At 46.0% G+C, this 21,805-nt stretch overlaps 1 protein-coding gene across 1 annotated transcript in view; it reads left to right on the top strand.

The window, feature by feature from the left end:
* The window catches only part of LOC120865894 (ubiquitin-conjugating enzyme E2 E2), a 355,392-nt gene that overhangs the window by 279,928 nt on the left and 53,659 nt on the right, over nucleotides 1–21,805 (top strand). The window contains exon 4 of the mRNA XM_040243309.1: nucleotides 641–773. Within this exon, the coding sequence (XP_040099243.1) occupies nucleotides 641–773 (133 nt within the window). The remainder of the gene's footprint in view (nucleotides 1–640; nucleotides 774–21,805) is intronic.

The following is a 21,805-nucleotide window of genomic DNA, read 5'->3' as shown; positions in this document are numbered from 1 at the left end:
ACGGAAAAGCAAGCAGTTTCAAAGCACAGGTCTAAAACAAAATGCTACATCCTGTCTTCTACAGACCACCCTAGTGGGACGGGATGCTGGCTACTTTAGCAGGGAATCTTTTGGTGAAGTGAGAAAAGAAGATTCAGATGTGATACTTGAGCTGAGTCTTATGAATGATGACCATTTCCTGATCTCCATCAACCTCCTTGGTGCTTTTAGTTAACAAAAGCATTAGACTATTTTTTTTCTTTAGCATTCCTTCTAGCTTAAAAATTTGTCTCTTTGACCTTATACCACCCTTTCAGAGTCTCAGAAATAATTTTATGCTTTATTAAACATGTTGCTCCAGTAAAAATTAATTTAAAAAATTTGCTTCTGGTCTGTGGTCCTTGGAATCTTTTGTTTCATAGGTTTAAGGTTATGAACGGCAAAACGGAACTTCTTGGTTCTGTATAATTTAGTAATACCAACTTATTTCATTTATAGAATACTGATGATATTGACAAGTGAATCCTCATTTGGAATTAACCTATTAACTTTGGTGTGTTTTCTATGGAATGGCTCAATTTGTTATCATAAATAGATATTTTTACAATTCCAAGCTTTATTATCATCTCTAAGCACATTTCATTTGTATGTCTTATTTCAGTGCTGGACCCAAAGGAGACAACATTTATGAATGGAGGTCAACTATATTGGGACCCCCAGGATCTGTCTATGAAGGAGGGGTGTTCTTTCTTGACATAACCTTTTCACCTGACTATCCGTTTAAACCCCCCAAGGTCAGTATGATGTATTCATCCATTTTTAGCTATATGTATTATCGCTTATTTATATGTATATATATATACATATTCTTCAGTATGCACACCTCGGGATGCATGTCTGTTCTGTTAGCATAGACAGCTTCCCAGGACTGATTGTATGTAAATGGAAAAATTATTGTTTATTCCCTCACCCCAACCTTGGACGCACACCTCATTGCTCCTTCTCATCCTTTCTTGTATTGCCTTTTTTGTGGTGTATGTTTTAAAGTGACATCAGACAGCCTGTTAATGGATGGAAGTAGGAAACAGGATGGGCTGGCGCCAGCTCCGGGGCCAGGAGACCCAGGCATGGCCTGGGCTGGGGGAGCTCCTCCAGGAGCCGGCCTGGGCGCCGCCCGTGAGCCCCGCGCCGTGGTGCCTACGCAGTTCAGCTGCCCCCAGGAGGTGCGCACGCATCAGACGAAGGTGTGTGCACACACATTAGGCGAAGAGACTGAACGATCGTGTCAGGAAGATTCAGTAAAGGAGAATGTGTATTTGTCCATTAATAAAAATGATGGGCTGATGAAAAGTCGTGCATAAACGGCTAAAGAAAGCCTGAGAGTCCAGCGTTGTCAGGACATGGGTGATGAAATTCACTCGGTGCAATTATTTCCTTTAAGCATTCTTCACGTTACTTTCTGCTCCATGTGAGTCACACGTGTGACGACCCTGAGTCCATGCCCTTTCTGAAGAGGTTTTGTCTTAGGCCAGAGCACAGCTGGCCCACAGCGTGGTGTTGGTTTCAGGCGTGCAGCAAGGCGATTCAGGTATCCTCATGCTTGTGTCTACACGTTTGCAAGTTCTTGTCCCATATAGGTTAGCACAGAATAGTGAGCAGAGTTCCCTGTGCTCTTCAGGAGGTCCTTGCTGGTTATCTGTTTTAAGTATAGCAGCCATTCTCCACATTGGAAATGGAAAGACCCAGAGAACACTGATTCTCTCTGTTGGCCACCAAGACGGAATTCTCATTTGACCCGGCTTCACTTCTGAACATTGTGGGTTGGAGGGAACACTTTAAAAAGCAAAGCTCGGCCTTGACCTTCCCCGTGACGTCCCGGGGTCCCCTCCCTGCCTCCCATGCTCCCTTCTATTTTTCTTCTCTTCCTTCCTTTCCACTGAGACTTGGCTGTTATTTTGGTATCAGAGGGAGAAGTAATGACTGTCGTCTTACCAACTAGGAGAGCCACGCACAGAGAAACTAGCTAACTCGCCCAGTATATCCTACACCGTCAGGACTGCAGCCACCACACAGGACGTCCACCCAGGATGCCAGAGCCGGCGGCCCCGGGCCCCCAGGGCTGCGCTTGCTCAGTTGCAGGATGAAGCCACGGTACAGCTGGCCTTTGCTTCCTTCTTTGAACGGGTGGGGACCGTGCAGCCTTCTCTTCTTTGCTCCAGCCCTCGCGTCGCCTGCGTACCTCTCGCTCTGCCGGGGGCGTGAGGGCCTGTCTCGGGCAGTCCCTCCAATAACAGAGACGCCGGCGGGCAGGGGAGCTGGGGGCTCGGATGGGGCAGTTGTGCTGCTCGGGAGCCTGATACAGTCTGTTTTATGAAACTTACATCTCAGAAAAAGCGTGGGCATTTCCAGCTTCTGCAGGACAGAAGTGTGTCGATTAAACAAAGCAAGGAGGGAAAGCGGGTAGGTCCGACCGTCCCATTTCTGAAAAGGTGTCTCTGATGGGCACGGAGGACGGGCCAAAACCAACAGGATGGAATGGAAACAGCTCAGTGGGGAGCATGTCATTGAAAATCAGAGCGAGTCCTGATATGGGACAGGAAATGGAGACTTGCTCTGTTTCCATATAAATAATAACGTGTGGGCTTCTGAGTGAGCACAGTTCTGTGGGAACTGCAGGGTCCTGAGACCTTAAGCAGATGCTCTTAGGAGCACAGTCTCTGGAACTCTGAGCCCGTCGTGCAGTGCCTGCAATGCCTCATCCACTTCCGAGCTCTTCGTCTTTAGGAGGGCACGCGGGAGGAAGCTGGGGAGGGAAAGAGCTGGCATCCAGCAGTTTCTCCCCTGGCTCAGGCTCTGCAGTGGGCAGCCCCGGGCCAAGCTGTCCCTCGTCCAAACACCCTAGTAAGGCTGGGATATTCTGTTTCACAGAGGAGAGAACTTACATGAGGCTTAGAGAGGGTTTCTAATAATAAGCAACCAGGAATCTATTGAACTTGGCCTCCGGGGACCATGTACTTTCCACTGAATTATACATAGTTACCCTGGAGATGTTTACTAGGAAAAGTAGGTCCTGGGAGGAATGTGATAGCTGTCGTTTGATGTCCATGGTGTGGGTGGGTTAGACTGGCTTCTGGGTGACTGGATGGGACAAAAATAGAAGAGGCAGGCGTCAGTCGCGGGGAAGCAGATTTCGATTCCCTGGGGGGAAGACCTGACCCATCTCGGGACAGCCTGCTTCTGCATAGCTCTATCTCTAGTGCCGCCTAAAACAGGGAAAGGGCTTCCCTTTCCTGGGAGTGTTCAAAGCAAACAGCTGAACTGGAACCTGTCAAGAAGACTGCCAGAAAAAAATTAAATCCCTCTAGTGGATAAATCTGCTTAGACAATCCATGATGACAAAGGAAAATCAAACTTTGGGTATTGAATCATCATTTAAGTGCACATGTACTAGAAACCTGTAGGAAGTTTTAAAAGAAATTGTCACCAGCTAATTTGTCAGTTTTAGAAGTCAGATTTTGTGGACAGAAGTATGACTTGAAGGGGGAAAGTTGGTGCGTGTCTTGAAAGCTGAGACAGACTTGCTGCTGCCGCTAAGTCGCTTCAGTCGTGTCCGACCCTGTGCGACCCCATAGCCGGCAGCCCACCAGGCTCCCCCGTCCCTGGGATTCTCCAGGCAAGAGCGCTGGAGTGGGCTGCCACTTCCTTCTCCCGACTTCCTGATAATTTGGAAGTACCCTGCCTGCCCTTTCAAGTCTCTTGGTGCTCTCAACAGCCCGTATCTGGGGTTAAGTCTTGTTTTAGGCGGCGCTAGTGGTAAAGAACCCGCCTGCCAGTGCAGGAGACGTAAAGAGACGCGGGTTCGATCCCTGGGTCAGGAAGACCCCCTGGAGGAGGGCCTGGCAACCCACTCCAGTACTCTTGCCTGCAGAATCCCATGGACAGGGGAGCCTGGCGGGCTACAGTCCATTGGATTGCAGAAAGTCAGACGGGACTGCGGTGACTTAGCATGCACGCACGCACTGGTTGTTATTTCTCTGTTGCCTTCATCCTTTGCTCCTTTTCCAACAATCTTAGGCACACACTTGGATTTATGTAACATTTTCTGATACCCTCAAGAGTGAACCAGGGTAGCTGTAGTTGTCAGAGAAAATGGTGAGGGAGAGCAGAGGCTCACGAGTAAACCTGATTGCCCATCTGCGTGCATGCTAAGGCACTTGGGTGATGGACGACCTCGTGGCCCTATGGACTGTAGTCCGCCAGGCGCCTCTGTCCAGGGGATTCCCCAGGCAAGAATACAGGAGTGGGTTGATTGGCTGTCTATTTGTTATCAGATGTCTACCGTAAAATGAACCTTTATTCCTGTAGCATGACAGAATCCCTGAGATCCCTTTTCCCAAACTCTCAGACTGGGAATCCTTACTGAGAACTTTTAAATACTTCAGTGCTCAACTTTATCACTTAAAGGTCACTGGGGTGACGTGGATGTACCTTCTTGCCATGGGAACGTTTGGGGAGTAGAGCTTCATCAGTTTGAACATCCCACATTCTAATATCTAATTTTTTGTGCTTTCAGAGGACTCATTCCAATCATTTCTTCCAGAATTCCCCAAAATTCTAAAAAGGCAAGCAAAACAAATGTTTAATGAAGTACACAATGTTATCACACTTCATATTCTAGTTTTGCTTGGAGAAGGAAATGGCAGCCCACCGCAGTACTCTTCCCTGGGAAATACCGTTGACAGAGGAGCCTGGTGAGCTTCGGACAGCCCATGGGGTCGCAAAAGAGTCAGACACGACCTCGCGACTGAACGGCAAAGATGACCAGTTTTAAGTCGGTCAAGTGCTGGCTGTGCTTTCAAGCGCTGTGTCTCGGTGCAGTTTAGCACGCTGCTTTTCTTTAGTCAGTATGTTTATGCCTCTCTCCCTGAATCTGCAGCAAGTCTGTTCGCATGACACTAGTGGCTGTATCGAATGCCGAGTCTCTAGCTGAACACTTCACCACCGGTGGCAGGGTTATTTCTCTGAAAAAAATATCTGCTTAGTGAAACTATATCCAGGAATAGTGTATATACAGCCAAAAAGAAAAGCATAATAAGTCACTAGTGTGTCTCAGGCTTTTACTACTGTATTTCTTCTTCAGTAGACGTACATTTTAATGTTATAATTCAGATATCTGCTTATTTGTGAAGAACGAACTATTTCATATCTTATTGGAGATTACATTTTTAATATTCATGTCATAGGTAATTTTACTCTGCTCAAAACCAGCACTTTTAAAATAGTCTAATGTGTAAGTATTTTAATGTGTACTTGAAAATTTCAGAAGAGAAATAACAGAATATATTTTATGCATGTATCATTCTTTTTTGCTGAAAAGCCTTTGAAACGATTGCAACACGCTGTGTCTGGTGGCTCCTGTCTTAGAGATGCTGATGACACACGTCCTAAGGATAAGGAATCGTACTCGGCGTTAACAGCTCAGATCTGTGTTTTATGGTAGAAGCACATGGACGTAGCTTATTCATAATTTGGCTTTTTCTGTCTCTCTGTGGACCTTTGAAAGAGTAAGTGGGCCTTCCGTACAGGCCTAAGAGTGGGCCGACAGGAGGCGTGGACACGTCCACTGCTCCTTCGTGGGTGTGTCTCGGCCCACCTGCCGCCAGGGAGATGCACTCTCGGATGTTCTTGTCTCTTACTGGAAAGCACTGTTCTCTTGGGAAGGGCAGCACAGTATCTGTCGGTGGGCGTTTTCCAGAAAGGAATGATAAGATTTGTACCTAGCATGTTTAAAAAAATAAACAGAAAAACTACAGGCATACATTGTCTGTGTGAGAAAAAAACTCTTCAATACTAATAGTATCTAAAAACTTTTTAATATAGTTTGTTCTTCCATTACAAATTGCATCAAATATATTTTAAATAAATCTTAACTTAGAGGTCATTTCAGAGTGTCTTGTCTGTTTTATGGTTTGATTTTGTTTTTGTAAAATTAACTGTGGTTTGCTGACTTTTCTCAGCTAATAGGAAAGGTATTCATTGCTTTCATACAATGAAACAGGTCATTTAGGTCCATCAGATTTTCAACATTTTCATTTTATTATCCTCATTATATTAATATTTCCACTTTAAATTGTAGGTCAAGGCTAACCATGAATAACGTGGCTAACTAGTTACCCAGGAAGCATACAATACCAGCATTTGAAAGCCAGTGAGCACTCTGTAACCAAAGTTCCCCATAGTTTTATTCTAACTAGGGTATTGTTATTTCTTGTTTTCATGTCATTGCTGCTGTGCTCAAAGAAGAAAGCTGACAAGCGTCTCCCAGCATCTTCAGAGGATGCTGTGGTTCACAGTGTAAAACCACTCCTGCTCACTCTGATCTCAGAGAGAGAACACCCAGTTGCCTTGAAGTGCCCTGCAAGCCCTCGTTTGTTTCCTTTGTTTGTTTTTTTTTTTTACATAATTTTTAGAGAAATGTTTAATTCTATATAATATACATACACAAACAGCACAAATTATAGGTGTAGAAACTGACAGATATTCAAAAAGGAAAGCATTTGTGTAACTGTAAGCCCAAGCAAGAAAGTGGCCGTCAGCAGCGAGTCGGAAACCCCCCGCTGCCCATGCCCTGGGCACTGCTCCCCATCTGCGGCGCTAGCACGCTATCTGTCTTCTTCATTTAGTTTCTCTAAGTCTTGTTTTTTTAAAGAAATGTGTCCTTTTATTTGTATTTTCAAGTGATTGGCATGAAGATCATAATACCATCTTATTTTTAAATGTGTAGACCTTTTTACCCTTTTAAAATTTCTGATATTAGAATTGCTCTTTTCGCTCTCTGTCTTTTGATCAGCATTACCGGGAATTCTGTTAGAGCTTCCAGGGGAAGCACAGTTGCTTGTTTCTGCTTTTATGTGTTTATGTCTCGTTTCGTCCATCTGTGCACTCTACTTTCATTTTCACGATCTTTTCCCTTTCGCTTTTTGGAAGGATTAAATTTGTGTCTTTTCCCAGGTTCTTAAAATGGATAGATTATTGATTTTTTTAAATTGGAGACTAATTGCTTTACAATATATGGTGGTTTCTGCCATACATGGACACGAATCAGCCATGGGTGTTTTTTAAGCTATTTTCAGCAATATACCAGTATATATTTCAGACTATATCCCCAGTAAGCATGGTCTTTTATATATCCTGCATGTTTTGGTACATCCTATTTTTATTATTCAGCTTACTGACTTTTAAATTTCCACTGTGATTTCTCTTCTTACCTGTGTTTATTCGGAGGATATTCTGAATGCACCTGTTTTTGATGTAAAGCCCAGGTATGGGTCAGGAGCTTGCACCCAGACTGCACTGCCTGTCTGACACGTGCGGTTGAGCGCCCAACAGTCAGCTCCTGCAGCAAGCTCGTCATTACATGCCCTGCCCCACTCCTGCCCAGCCTGGTCCCCCAGGGCCCACCCTTCAATGAATGGAAACTGACTTTTCTAGTTGCTGAAGCAAAAAAGCTTGCGGTCCTCCTTGACTCTCTTACATAGCCTAGCCAGATCCAGTCTCAGCGGCTCAAAATAAATACTCAGAAGAAACCCAGACTTCTCCTGTCTAGGAACACACTTTCCAGTGGCCCTCCAGCCGCGGCCACCACCAGCTGCTCCCCTGCCTGGATTGCTGGGGAGGCTCCCATCTGATCTCCCTGCTTTGGCCCCATCCTTCCTGTGGTGCCTGCCCGGGTACCAAACGGTCCTTTTATAATGAAAGTCAGAAGATGTCCATTCTTCACCTAAAACCGTCCCGTGATTCTCACCTCACCAACTAAAAGCACCCCGAGCCTTCCAGAATCTCACTGAAGCCTCCAGCTGTCTCTCTTGACTCAGAGACTCCAAGTGGGCTCCTTCCATGGAGCGGTGACATTTGCCCTTCCTTCCGCCTGCGTTGTCCGCCCAGAAATCCTCATGGTCCACTCCCTTCCTCCCTGCAGGCGTCTGCTCACATGTCACCTTTCCAGGGGAGTCTTGAGTGACAATTCACAAACACCTTACGCTCCTGAACACCCCACCACCAAACCTGACTTTTCCCCATAGCACTTCTCCCCCCGGCATCCTGCGTTTCTCTGAGTTGGTTGTGCTTCCCTCTCTCTAGTTAGCATGTGAACTCCATGGACACAGACAGGGACAGCTCTGTATTTCTGTCGCTTCCCTGGTGGCTCAGACGATTAAGAATCTGCGTGCAGTAGGAGACCTGGGTTCAATTCCTGGGTTGGGAAGATCTCCTGGAGGAGGGACAGGCTACCCACTCCAATATTCTGGGGCTTCCCTGTGGGTGGCTCAGCTGGTAAAGAATCCGCCTGCAATGTGAGAGACCTGGGTTTGATCTTTGGGTTGGGAAGATCCCCTGGAGGAGGGCATGGCAACCCACTCCACTTTTCTTGCCTGGAGAATCCCATTGACAGAGGAGCCTGGCAGGCTACGGTCCATGGGGCCACAAAGAGTCAGACATGACTAAGCTACTAAGCACAGCACACAGCTGTATTTCCAGCATCTAGAACAATGCCTGGTGATTCAGTAGGCATACAGTAAAAACGTATGCCTAATTTAATCCATGCAGCTTTGTCACAGAGGCAGCACTTACCCCCTGGCCCCCCACCCCCACTCTAACACTGAAGCCCGTGGAGAGCACGTGCACACAGGCCACGTAGGGGGTGGACAGCGGAGCTAGAGTCCAAACCCAGTTCCAAACTGAGCTTTCCCCAATTACAGAGAGATAGTAATTGCCTAAATCCTTGCAAGAAGGAACACATGCTCTTAGAATTCACACTCTGGTATGAATTCATGATATCAGATCATCTTCTAAATCTGGTTCAGGGAGAGAGATGAAAAGGGTGGCACAAGCAGGAGAGGGCGCCAGGGAGAGAGGTCAAGTGCCCGTGTTCCAGTTTTGCCAAAGGCACCTGAGGCTCTTCACCAGTGAATTCCTAACTAGCAGACCCTGAGGTAGAACAGTAAATACTGATCTCTGAATTTTGCTAGCCTTAAGCTAAAGGAGAAGTCATTTGCTGGATGTAGACAGAACATACCCAATAAAGGCCGTATACCACAGGCCCACAGGTAACATTATACTCAATGGAGAGAAACTGAGAGAGTTTCCTTTATGATCAAGCACAAGGCAAGGATGCCGCCCTCAGCACTCATCTTCAGCATAGTACCAGTAGAGGTCCCAGCCAGAGCAGTTAGGCAGCAGGAAGAAAGAAAGGCGTGCAGATCAGAATGGGAGAAGTACAGCTTTTGTTTTCTGATGATATGATCCTGTATAGAGAAAACCCCAAAGAATTAGTCAAAAAACTGTTGGAATTAATTAATGATTTCAGTAAAGTGGCAGGATACAAAATCAACACACAAATCAATTGTATTCCTTTACACTAATGATGAAGCATCTGAAAAAGAAATAAAACCATCCCACTCACAGTAGCATCAAAACAATGAAATAGCTGGAATGAATTTATCCAAGGAATGAAAAGATCAGTACGATGAAAACTACAAAATCTGCCAAAAGAAATTGTAGAAGACAAACAATTGGAAAGACATCTTGTGTTTGTGGATCAGAAGAAATAATGTTGATAAAACGACCATACTGCCCAAAGCCGTCGGCAGACTCAGTGCAATCCCATTAAAACGCCAAAGACATTCTTCACAGAAATAGAAAGAACAGTCCTCAGATTTCGGCAGAACCACGGAAGATCCTGCGTAGTCAAGAAAAACAAAACGGGAGTCCTCGTGCTCCTGGACTGCCAACTATGCTGTAAAGTCAGTGATAAAAACAGGCACGTCTACCGGCAGAACAGGCTAGAGATCCCAGGACTCTGTGATCAACTGACGTTTCAACACGGGATCCAGGAAGACCCAATAGGGAAAGGAAACCTCTTCAGCAAATGGTGCTGGGAAAACTAGACACTCACACTGAACAATGAAATAAGACCCCCATCTCACACCACTCAGAAAAATCAACTCAAAATGGATCAAAGACTTAAACATAAGACCTGATACCCGAAACCTTTGAGAGTCCCTTGGACTGCAAGGAGATCCAACTAGTCCATCCTAAAGGAAATCAACCCTGAATATTCATTGGAAGGACTGATGCTGAAGCTGAAGCTCCAATGCTTTGGCCACCTGATGCAAAAAACTAACTCATTGGAAAAGACCCTGATGCTGGGAAAGATTGAAGTCAGGAGGAGAAGGGGACGACAGAGGACGAGATGGTTGGATGGCATCACCGACTCAATGGACATGAATTTGAGCAAACTTTGGGAGGTAGTGAAGGACAGGGAAGCCTGGCATGCTGCAGTCCATGGGGTCACAAAGTCAGACATGACTCAGCACCTGAACTATAACAACCCTAGGACTTGTAGAAAAAACAGAGAAGAAGCTCTTCCTTACAGATTTCGGCAATAATTTTGGGGGGGCATGACACCAAAACCACAAACAATAACGAAAATAAAAAATGGCGCCACATCAAATCCGCAAGCTCCAGCCTAGCAGACAGGTGACAGAATGAAAAGACAGCCTACGAAATGAAAGACCGTCTCTGCAAAGCATATATTGGCAAGAGGTTAACATCTAAAATGTATAAAGTGAAAGTGAAAATGTTAGTTGCTCGGTTGTGTCTGACTCTTTGTGACCCCATGGACTGTGGCCCACCAGGCTCCTCTGTCTGTGGAATTCTCCAGGCAAGAATCCTGGAGTGGGTAGCCATTCTCTTCTCCAGGGGATCTTCCCAACCTGAGGATCGAACCCAGGTCTCCTGTGTTGCAGGCAGATTCTTTATTGACATTCAGTCAGTTCAACAACAACAACAAAAGAAAAATGGCAGAAGAACTCAATAGACATTTCTCCAAAGAAGACATACAGATGGCCAAACGGCACATGAAAAGATACTCAACCTCATCCAGCATCAGGGAAGTCAAAACCACAGCGGGCTGCCGCCTCCCGCCTGTCAGAACGGCTGTCACGAAAAAGACAAGACAGCAAGTGCTGGTGAGGGCGTGGTGAAAAGAGACCCAGCCCCGTCGGTCGGAGTGAAGACAGGTCCAACTACTACGGAGGCTCCTCAAAAAACTAAAAACGGGCTTACACAATTCCCCTTCTGAGTGTATACGGAGAGGAAATGAAAGCAGGGATTCAGCAGGGTGTATGCACCCTCATTTTTACTGCAGCACTGTTGACAGTTCCCAGGATACAGATACAACCCAAATGCCCGTCAGCGGATGAATGGATAAAAAAGATACGATCCATATACACAATGGAATAGTTTTCAGCCATGAAAATAGCCTCCCATGTGTAACAGTATGGATGGACTTTGAGCCCATTATCCTACGTGAGATAAGTCAGACAGACGAAAACAGGTGCTGTATGACGATAGTACTTCTGTGTGGAATCTAAAAAAAGTAAATGTGTAAAAAACAGAAAGATGGTGATTACCAGAGGATGGAGGGGAGGGCTAAGAGTAATGGTGTTTAAAGGTACAAACTTGTAATGAGTACTAAGTAAGCCATGGAAATCTAAAGTATCTACATGACGAGTATAAATCATATTGTACTATAATTACACAGCTGATAATTACTCCGTCAGCAGTCGCGTTATAGAACACAAATTAATAACACCTTGCACACTTTAAACTCATGCAGTGTTGCACATCAAATTTATTCAGATGGGTGAAGAGATGGGAGGATGGGTTAACGGATAGGTGCAGGGGTAGATAGATAGACACGTAGTTAGAGATGCATGTATGGGTACATAGGCATGTAGGTAGGTACGGAGGGAGATTGACCACCTTTCTACATTGAGATCCTGACCCTCGCCTGGCCAGTCTTGAGACTGCTCTTTTCCAGTGAGTCAGTTCTTCACATCAGGTGACCGAAGTATTGGAGCTTCAGCTTCAACATCGATCCTTCCAATGGATATTCAGGACTGATTGCCTTTAGGATGGACTGGTTGGATCTCCTTGCAGTCCAAGAGACTAGTTACCATTAGATGAGAGTAAGATGTAAAGAATGCCTTATAATAACATGAAACATTCCTTTGGTAAAACTAAGTAGCTCCTCAGTGCTCGCCAGGAAGGCCAGCAGAGCTATGCTAACAGCCTGGTAGTGCTGCACCAAGTCTCTTGGTCATGTCTTGACTCTCTGAGACCCCACGGACTGCAGCCCGCCAGGCTCCTCTGTCCACGGGATTCTCCAGGCAGGAACACTGGAGTGGGTTGCCGTGCCCTCCTCCAGGGGATCTTCCAGACCCAGGGATGGAACCCATGGTCCACTTCCGTCTCCTGCATTGGCAGGCAGATGATTTACGACAAGCGGCAGTTCTCAGTATTCTTTTGGGGGTGAGGAGGTAAGGGGACGAGCACATTCCATCTTTCTGAGGTGCCTCAACCCAAAGGTCACTAAAGTACCACCTCTTGGAGCAGGAGGTTGGGGTTAGTAGATGTGATCTGTTCTGTATAGAATTGAACAGCTGCAGGCCCTGCTGTACAACACAAGGAACTGTATTCAGTCCTCTGTGATAAACCATAATGGAAAAGATTATAAGAATATACATGTATGTTTCTGTAATTAATCTTCAGCAGTAATTAACACATTAGAAATCAACTGTACATCAATTTAAAAATAAAAAAAGAGTGGTTGCCCTTGGAGTCTTTCCCCCTCTGTCGGCAGGAGGACCCCGGGGTGGCCGAGGCGGCTGTGGTTTTTCAGCCGTGTTGGGCAGCTGATGCTGTGGTGTCCGCTCCTCTCCCGCGTGCCTGCTCCAGGCGGCAGCGCGGGCTGCCCACGGTCCCTCGGCCCCTCTTCTTTGCTGGGTCGCCTGTATCTTGATTTCACTCTTAATTTGGCCAGGTGTTCAGACATTATATCAAAAAAGCCTTCCACGCTGTTCGTCATAGAACACCCGTTTTGAGAGCTTGAAATAAGTCCACCTCACCGACTGTAGAGGACTTGTTCCTTGAGGGGCCAGTTTACAGGCCCGGGGTGAGGCGCCCTGTACCCAGCGCTCTGCACCCCAGTCATCCTGGCGCGCCTGCAACCAGAGCTGCGGAGAGACCGGCTCCTGCTCTGCTGGGGACCCCCGGCCTCCCTGCCTTCCAGCAGGCCTCTCCACCTCCCGTGTCAGGGCAGATCCCCAGCCACCAGGAGCGGCTCTCCGCAGATGTTTGACGAATACCCACTGCGATATTCTGAGTGGGGAAGCTCAAATGCTTCAAAAATTAGATAAATCTCAATGCCAGTTGTCAAGGCATACTAAAATATTGTTTGTTTACCTTTTGTTGACAGACTTGGTTTTTCTTTCCTTCAGTAATCTCACAGCGATGGCAGGTCATTTTACAGAATAAGAACAACCATAATAATAACGAATATCACATTTCTTCTCTTTGCTGAAAGCACTTTACCTGAATTCCCACTCTGTCAGAACTTGACCTGAAAAAGCTATTGAATCCCCCTGTCATCAACTTTTCTGTCTAAAGTCAAACTGTTGAGATCTAGAATTCATAAATTTCTTTATCCTGTTCCTGTTTTTTTTCTGTTATTTTCTAAAATCTCTGAGCTATGGGTTGTTCTCTTGTGTGTATTTGTATTGGTTGGTTTTCCTTCCTCCTCATAAATTTTTTACTTACAATTGGAATTGCTTCAACTAGAAGCACTTGAATTCCTCTGAACCTGTAGATCAGCTTCTTTATTTGTAAAATGAGAATAATAGTAACACCATCCTCACAGTGTGATTTTGAAGATCAAATTATGTAATGAGTGCACATTGGTTGCAGGAGTCTGGCCAATTGTTGGCCATCTTGTAATTTATGATTCTAAGTAATTGTAATAGCATTTTCTATGACATACATGCTGTGCTGTCTAATTTTATGGTACAAACATAGGGAACCATTACCCCACCCCCACCCCAGAATACACACAGACTTTGGAAACTTCTGTGGTATTTCTGAACACTCTGTCGCTTTCAGAGGAAAGTGTCTGTCATGTAGCACTCACTGAACATTCAGGCATTCAGCCGGCTCTATAATTGGCGTTAATTCACTGTATCATTAACAGAATTAGTCATTGTTTCAGTTTAGACTGTGTTCAGATGCAGTTCACTTCTAGACTGTTGTGGGCTATATGAAAAATCAGATTGTCACTTTCAGCTAGTGATGATGAATACTTTGTTTTGGGTTGCATGTATGTTGAATTATTAATCTCTTAAGATAAATAACTGGCATTTCCTATGTCTGCAAACATAAAATGTATTACTTCTTTTCCAAGGGATAAAAGAAGTCTGTATATCACTTTCATTTTACACTTAGCAAACCTGTAAATAGGCTACATCTTAGAGAGTTGCCTCCGGTAAACGTGAGACCTGCAAAAAATGTAAACCAAACACGAAGCACTGCCTTCTCCTTATATTTATGTTTATGTCACTGTCTTTAATTGGACAGCGACTGTCACATGGTCAGTCATTGATTACACACTCTTCGTGGACTGCATTAAGTATCTCAGCTGTTATGCTTCGCAATTAATTGTCATTATGTATGAGACGCTTCTGCAGTTATAGAGCAGAAATGAATCCTCGTGTCTTAGAAGTGTAGGAGCGCTGGACATTTGTTAAATGATGTCTTCTCTTTGCAGTACCAATTAATAAATAAGTGTTTTTGGATCAACATTGCCCCAGTAATGGTTTTAGGTTCAGTGTCCCCAGGAAGAGCTGTTCTGCTCTCTGATTTGGGAGGTGGGAGGTGATCCCTTTGTGGGAATGTTTAACTCAGAGCTTCAGGTTCTGCTTTTAATGGACCCTCGGGTATTGCGTATGTGCTCAGTGGATGAAAACAGTGGGAATGTGTGAGTGGTATTTGGGGCACAAGTTCCTGTTTAGATACTAGATCTTCACTTCCCTCTCAACTGTTTGGGATTCAGTAGTTTTTGAATCCATATATGACTATATGACTGGAAAATTTGTCGAAGCCATGAAAACCCATTTGTAAGAAACTCAAGTGGCCAGCTTTTTAAAAACTTTCCTAACTGTTTGAAAGGACTGTATTTCTTTTTTTCAATCCCCTTTTTTAATTAATTTATTTTATTGAATTAATTTAAGTAATTTATTAATTTTAATTGGAGGCTAATTGCTGTACAGTATTGTGGTCTTTACCGTACATTGACGTGAGTCAGCCGTGGGTGTACGTGTGTGCCACCCCCACCCCTCCCACCTCCCTTCCCACCCCATCCCTCTGGGTTGTCCCAGAGTGCCAGCTTTGAGCGTCCTGCTTCATGCATCAGACTTGCACAGGTCGTCTATTTTACATGTTTCAATGCTGTTTTCTCATATCATCCCACCCTCGCCTTCTCCCACAGGGTCCAAAAGTCCGTTCTTGACATCTGTGTCTCTTTTGCTGTCTTGCATATAGGGTCATCATTACCATCTTTCTAAATGCCATATATACACATTAATATGCTGTTTTGGTATTTTTCTTTCTGACTTACTTCATTCTGTATAATAGGGTCTTGCTTCATCCACCTCATTAGAACTGACTCAAATTATAGCCGAGTAATCTTCCATTATGTATATGTGCCACAATTTCCTTATCCATTCATCTGCCAATGGATATCTAAGGCTCTTCAAATTCAAGCCTTCAAACAGTTAAGTTGTACTCCTGGGAGTATCTCTACTGCTACTGTATTGTTGAATTTCTGTATTTTCCTTTTTAAAAAAACGGATTTGAGAGTGGAAACCTCTATTTGAACGTAAGTTGACCAAGAGGTAACTTTCCTGCCTTATATTTTGGTATATGTAATAGTGGATGAATGCAAAACTAGGAAGTCAATAGGTACCCAGAATAACAGGCAAGTTTGGCCTTGGAGTACAAAATGAAGCAGAGAAAAGGCTCACAGAGTTTTGCCAAGAGAATGACTGGTCATAGCAAATACCCTCTTCCAACCACACAAGAAATGACTAACTCTATACATGGACACACCAGATGGTCAGTACCAAAATCAGATTGATTATATTCTTTGCACCCAAAGATGGAGAAACTCTATACAGTCAGCAAAAACAAAATCTGATGACTGTGGCTCAGGTAACAGCTCTTTAATGCAAAATTCATACTTAAATTGAAAAAAGTACAGAAAACCACTAGGCCATTCAGGTGTGACCTACTTCAAATCCCTTATGGTTATACAGCAAAAGTGATGAGTAGACTCAAGGGATTAGATCTGGTAAACAGTACCTGAAGAACTACGGATGGAGGTTTGTAACACTGTACAGGAGGCAGAGACCAAAACCATCCCAAGGAAAAAGAAATACAAAAAGGCAAAGTGGTTGTCTGAGGAGTCTGTACACATAGCTGAGAAAAGAAGAGAGGTGAAAGGCAAGGGAGATGGGAAGGTTACACGGACTGAATGCAGAGTTCCAAAGAATAGCAGGGAGAGATAAGAAGGCCTTCTTCAGTGACCAATGCAAAGAAATAGAGGGAAACAACAGAGTGGGAAAGACTAGCGATCTCTCCAAGCAAACTGGAGATAGCAGGGGAACATTTCATGAAGGGTGGGCACGGCACAGGACAGGAATGGTAAGGACCTAACTGAAGCAGAGGAGAGTAAGAAGAGGTGGCAGAAATGCACAGAACTCTTCGGAAAAGGTCTTAATGACCTGGATGACCACGATGGTGTGGTCACTCACTTAGGGCCAGACATCCTGGAGTATGAAGTCAACTGAGCCTCAAGAGCATTACTGTGTACAAAACTGGTGAAGGTGACAGAATTCCAGCTGAGCTATTTCAAATTCTAAAAGATGATTCTGTTAAAGTGTTGCACTCAGTATGTGAGCAACTTTTGAAAACTCAGTAGTGGCCACAGGACTGGAAAAGGTAAGTGTTTTCATTCCAGTCCCAAAGAAGGGCAGTGCCAAAGAATGTGCAAACTGCTGTGCAGTTGCACTCATTTGACATGCTAGTAAGGCTATACTCAAAATCCTTCAAACTAGGCTTCAGCAAGTGTGTGAACTGAGGACTTCCAGATGTACAAGCTGGCTTTAGAAAAGGCAGAGGAACCAGAGATCAAATTGCCAACATTTGTTGGATCATTGAGAAAGCAAGGAAATGCCAGAAAAGCATCTACTTCTGCTTCATTGACTACACTAACACCTTTGATTGTGTGGATCACAACAAACTGTGGAAAACTCTTAAAGAGATGGGAATACCAGACCACTTTACCTGCCTCCTGAGAAATCTGTATGCAGGTCAAGAAACAACCGTTAGAACCAGCATGAAACAATGGACTGGTTCCAAATTGGGAAAGGAGTATTCAAGGCTATGTATTGTCACCCTGTTTGTTTAAGTTCTTTGCAGAGTACATCATGCAAAATGCTGGGCCGGATGAATCACAAGCTGAAATCAAGATTGCTGAGAGAAATGTCAACAGCCTCAGATATGCAGATGACACCACTCTAATGGCAGAAAGTGAAGAGAATCTAAGAGCCTCTTGATGAAAGTGAAAGAGGAGAGTGAAGAAGCTGGCTTAAAGCTCAACATTCAGAAAACTAAGACCATGGCATCTGGTCCCATCACTTCATGGCAAATAAATGGGGAGACAGTGGAGGCAGTGGCAGATTTTGTTTTCTTGGCTCCAGAATCACTGTGGACGGTGACTGCAGCCATGAAATTAAGACGCTTACTCCTTAGAAGGAAAGCTATGACGAACCTGGACAAGGTCTTAAAAAGCAAAGACATCACTTTGCCCACAAAGGTTCTTATAGTCAAAAGCTATGTTTATTCCAGTAGTCATGAATGGATGTGAGTGTTGGACCATAAAGAAGACTGAGACCGAAGGACTGATGCTTTTGAATTGTGGGTGCTGGAGAAGACTTTTGAGAGTCCTTGGGACTGCAAGGAGATCAAACCAGTTGATTCTAATGGAAATCAACCCTGATTATTCATTGGAAGGACTCTTGCTGAAGCTGAAGCTCCAGTACTTTGACCACTCGATGCGAAGAGCTGACTCACTGGAAAAGACCCCGATGCTGGGCAAGATTGAGGGCAGGAGGAGAAGGAGACAGAGGATGAGATGGTTGGATGGCATCACCAACTCAATGGACATGAACCTGAGCAAACTCTGGGAGATACTGGAGGAGAAAAGAGCCTGGAGTGTTATAGCCCATGAGGTCACAAGACTGGGACGCGGCTCAGTGACTGAACAACAGTAAGCAATATGGGGTTGACCAGAAACTTTGTTCAGGTTCGGGAAATCCCGAATGAACTTTGTGGGCAACCCGACACAGTCTGCTCTCAAACTAGTGTTGTCCTCGTAAGCCCACGAAGAATCAAATGCAGAACACTCCATCAGCCCAGGCACATGAGGTTTCTGCAGAAAAGTCCTGTACGCTGAGCACGAGCTCCCACTCAGGGACTCCCCTCTACACTGTGACGCAGTCCTGCCGTAAAGGGGCATCCGCTGGAGACCGTAAGGGGCATCCGCTGGAGACCGTTCCTGAAGCTTGAGACAGCAGAACGGGTCTAGAGAGAGACAGTCACTGTTGAGGGCACCCAAGGCGGGAAAGGAAGCGCCGCGAGAGAGAAAGCCACGAACAGGAAAGAGCGCGCATGCGCGAAGAACGGACAGGGAAGAGCGCGCATGCGCGAAGAACGGACAGGGAAGAGCGCGCATGCGCGAAGAACGGACAGGGAAGAGCGCGCATGCGCGAAGAACCAAGCGGGGCCTGATGCGGCGTGTGCGCCTGAGCGTCCTGTGCACACTGGATGCTGATCGGGAGTCCAGTGACTGGCCCCTAATGCAGCCTTCGCGGGCATCCTGTCTGGCCGGAGGTGGGAGTGATCCATGGCTGTGTGGTTGGGATGGGCCCTGGGACCTGAGCAGGGAGCCCCAGCTTGCTGAGCAGGGCAGGGGAAAGGGTCTAGTCGTGTCTGTTTCCACGTCTGTACTTAAAAGGGCCTGGGAAAGACTTTCTTACACTTCAGTGTCTGTGCTGTGAAGCTCCCTGAATTGTTCCCGAAGCTCTCGGGAAGCTGCTCTGGTCCACAACCAGACGGAACGTGCTCTGGGGCCTCGCTAGCCATGCGGCTGCCATCTTGACGCGCTGCGGTTTCTAATGTTTCGTTTCCTTCTCTTACTGCCGCTGGTTTAAGGTGGAATCTGTTCCCAGGTTCTTTCTTCAGCTGTGGGAGGGTTTTTGTTTCGCTGATGTTCATTACTTCAGTCTTAAGGACGCGCGATTCCCCTCACTTACAACGGGTTTCTGCGCGTTTGCTGTTACCACCGATACTCTGGTCTTAGGGTGTGTTCATTGTTGGGACAGTGCTCTTGAGTGGTTTTGAGAGAAGAGCACTTGAGATGTCAAAGAGGGTGGTACCACTGACATTTTTTAATGTACTGTAACAAGCTGTTCAAATAAACACTTTCATGGTGAGCCTCTGGCCAACACCCACTTGAATGACGGTAACCCTGCTATTTTTGGACCTTCCTCATATGGTTCACTGATTTATGGCACAGAGGCTCCAAATATTTCCTCTCCGGGTCTCCATGGAAAAGTCTTTTTGGGAGGAATGTGCTTCTCACTGATCTTAGACTTCCTCAGTAAAATCACAGTGCCATTTATTTCCTGATCAAAAAAATGTTTAAAAAATGGAAGCTAAAAATAGAGGTTATTACTGAAATCATATTTGAATTGATCATTTTCACTGTCATCATCAGCTTTCCAGCTCTGACATATTTATTTGCTTTACAGTAGTTTTCTAAATTATGTGTAGAATCTGCTGGTCAGAAATATTGGGTTGGCCAAAAAGTTGGTTCAGGTTTTTTTATATGCTGCTTCCCAGGTGGCTGAGTGAGTAAAGAACCCGCCTGCAATGCAGGAGACGCGGGTTCGACCCCTGGGTCAGGAAGATCCCCTGGAGGAGGGCGTGGCGACCCACCCCAGTGTTCCTGGAGCATCCATGGATAGAGCAGCCTGGCAGGGGCCAAAAGGAGCGGACACGACTGAAGCAACTGAGCGCACGCGCACGGAAACCTGAGTTAACTTTTTGGCCAACCCAAATGTTGGCCTCAACATTCAGGAGGGTTGGTTCAACCCTCCTGAAATGTTCTCTTCTCTGTCTCCACTCTTTCCCTACACGACCTCTCGCCATGTTCAGAGCAGCGGTGTGTCTGTGTGTGGAGTGTTGTCTGTGCTCTGGAGCCCGTGGTGGGGCAGAGACCACACGTTTAAACTTCAGGAGGTGGGAGACGATTGCACGAACACACGGTGCTGCGATGCTCCTTAGACCCCGGAGGCGTGCAGAGCTCAGACAGCTCCTCCTGCTGCCGGGGGCCGGGCCTGGGAGGAGGACTCGCCTTAGACCGCAGTCATCACAGAGGATGACCAAGGCGGTAGCTGGTTATTTCCCCATTTTTCACACGAGGAAACTGAACCCCAGACCTGTCCATCGTCAGGATTCCAGCCCGAGTCCTCACGCCCAAAACCCTATATTCTTTCAAAACTGTTTCGCAGTGTTGAGTAGACTCAATGGTAAAAACCAGCTTCTGATACATGCAGTAACTTAGATGGGTCGCAAGAGCATTATGCCGAAAAAGCCACGCTTCAGAACGTGGTGCCCCGTGTGACTCCGTTCGTAGCGCGTTCTTGAAGCGACAGGTTTGTAGAGAGGAGGGCAGAGCTGTGCTGTTGAGAGTGCAGAAGGGAGGGAAGCGGGGCTGACTGTGGACGTTGAAGGGCCTCACAAAGGACGTCTGTGACGGGCTGTTCGTTCTGTGCTTGCGGCGGTGGTGGCCACACAGATCCGCGGGTGAGGAAGCCCACAGAGGCGCATTTCCCTGAGCGCGTGCGGCGCTGGCGTGCCTGGCAGAGGTCCGTGATGGGGTCGGGGCCCGTTCCCCGGGATTTGACGCCGTCCTTAGCGAGATGTTACCCCTGGGGAGTGAAGGGAGGAGGTATGTGACCTGTCTGTGTTGTTTCATACAACCGGCCTGTGAATCTGTTGTTGCCTCAGAATTAAGTTTAAAAAGTAATAAAAGAGGTGTTGAGGCTGAGCAGGAGAGCGTGGACTTCAGGTCAACAAGGTTATCAAATTCCGGCTCCGCCGCTTACCAGCTGTGCGGCCGTGAGTCAGTTCTTTAACCTCTGTCCCTGCCTCTTTTTTTTTTACCCACAATAAGTTTAGTGAATATTTATCATCTCATATAGACCCAAAATTATATAGGAAGCATTTTTTGTTAAAAAATTAAAAGTTATTTCCATAAACCCTTAGGATTCACTCTCTTAACCACCTGCACATCCAACACACAGCCATGCTCTTCATGCCCATCATGCTGAATGTTGCACCCTTGTTGCTCTTGTTCAGTTGCTAAGTCGTGTCCTATTCTTTGCGACCCCAGGACTGCAGCATGCCAGGCTTCCTGTCCTTCACTGCTTGTTTATCTTAAAACTGTGTATCTTGTAACTGCCTTCATCCTGTTCCCTCGCTGCCCACAAACCTGATCTTTTTCTGAGTTTGTTTGGTTCTGAAGTAGAATTGACCTGCAACACTGTGTTAGTTCCTAACACACGACGTAGTGATTCGATAGTTCTCTGCAGTTCAGAACGATCACCACGATTAGTGCAGTGACGGTGTGTCACCCTCTGAGGATATTGCCCAGCTCTTGACGGCGCTCCCCACTCTCTGCGTTTCTCACGTGGGACTCGTTTATTTTGTGACTGCAAGTTTGGCCTCTTGGTCTCTGTCACCTGTTCCTCCCCCCCCCGCCCCACCCACCAACCTCCCTGCCCACCAACCTCCCTATGGCAGCCACCTG

Source organism: Oryx dammah, unplaced genomic scaffold (genome assembly GCF_014754425.2).
Source record: "Oryx dammah isolate SB20612 unplaced genomic scaffold, SCBI_Odam_1.1 HiC_scaffold_7, whole genome shotgun sequence".
Taxonomy (NCBI): domain Eukaryota; kingdom Metazoa; phylum Chordata; class Mammalia; order Artiodactyla; family Bovidae; genus Oryx; species Oryx dammah.
This window is presented reverse-complemented; position numbering and strand designations above follow the sequence as displayed.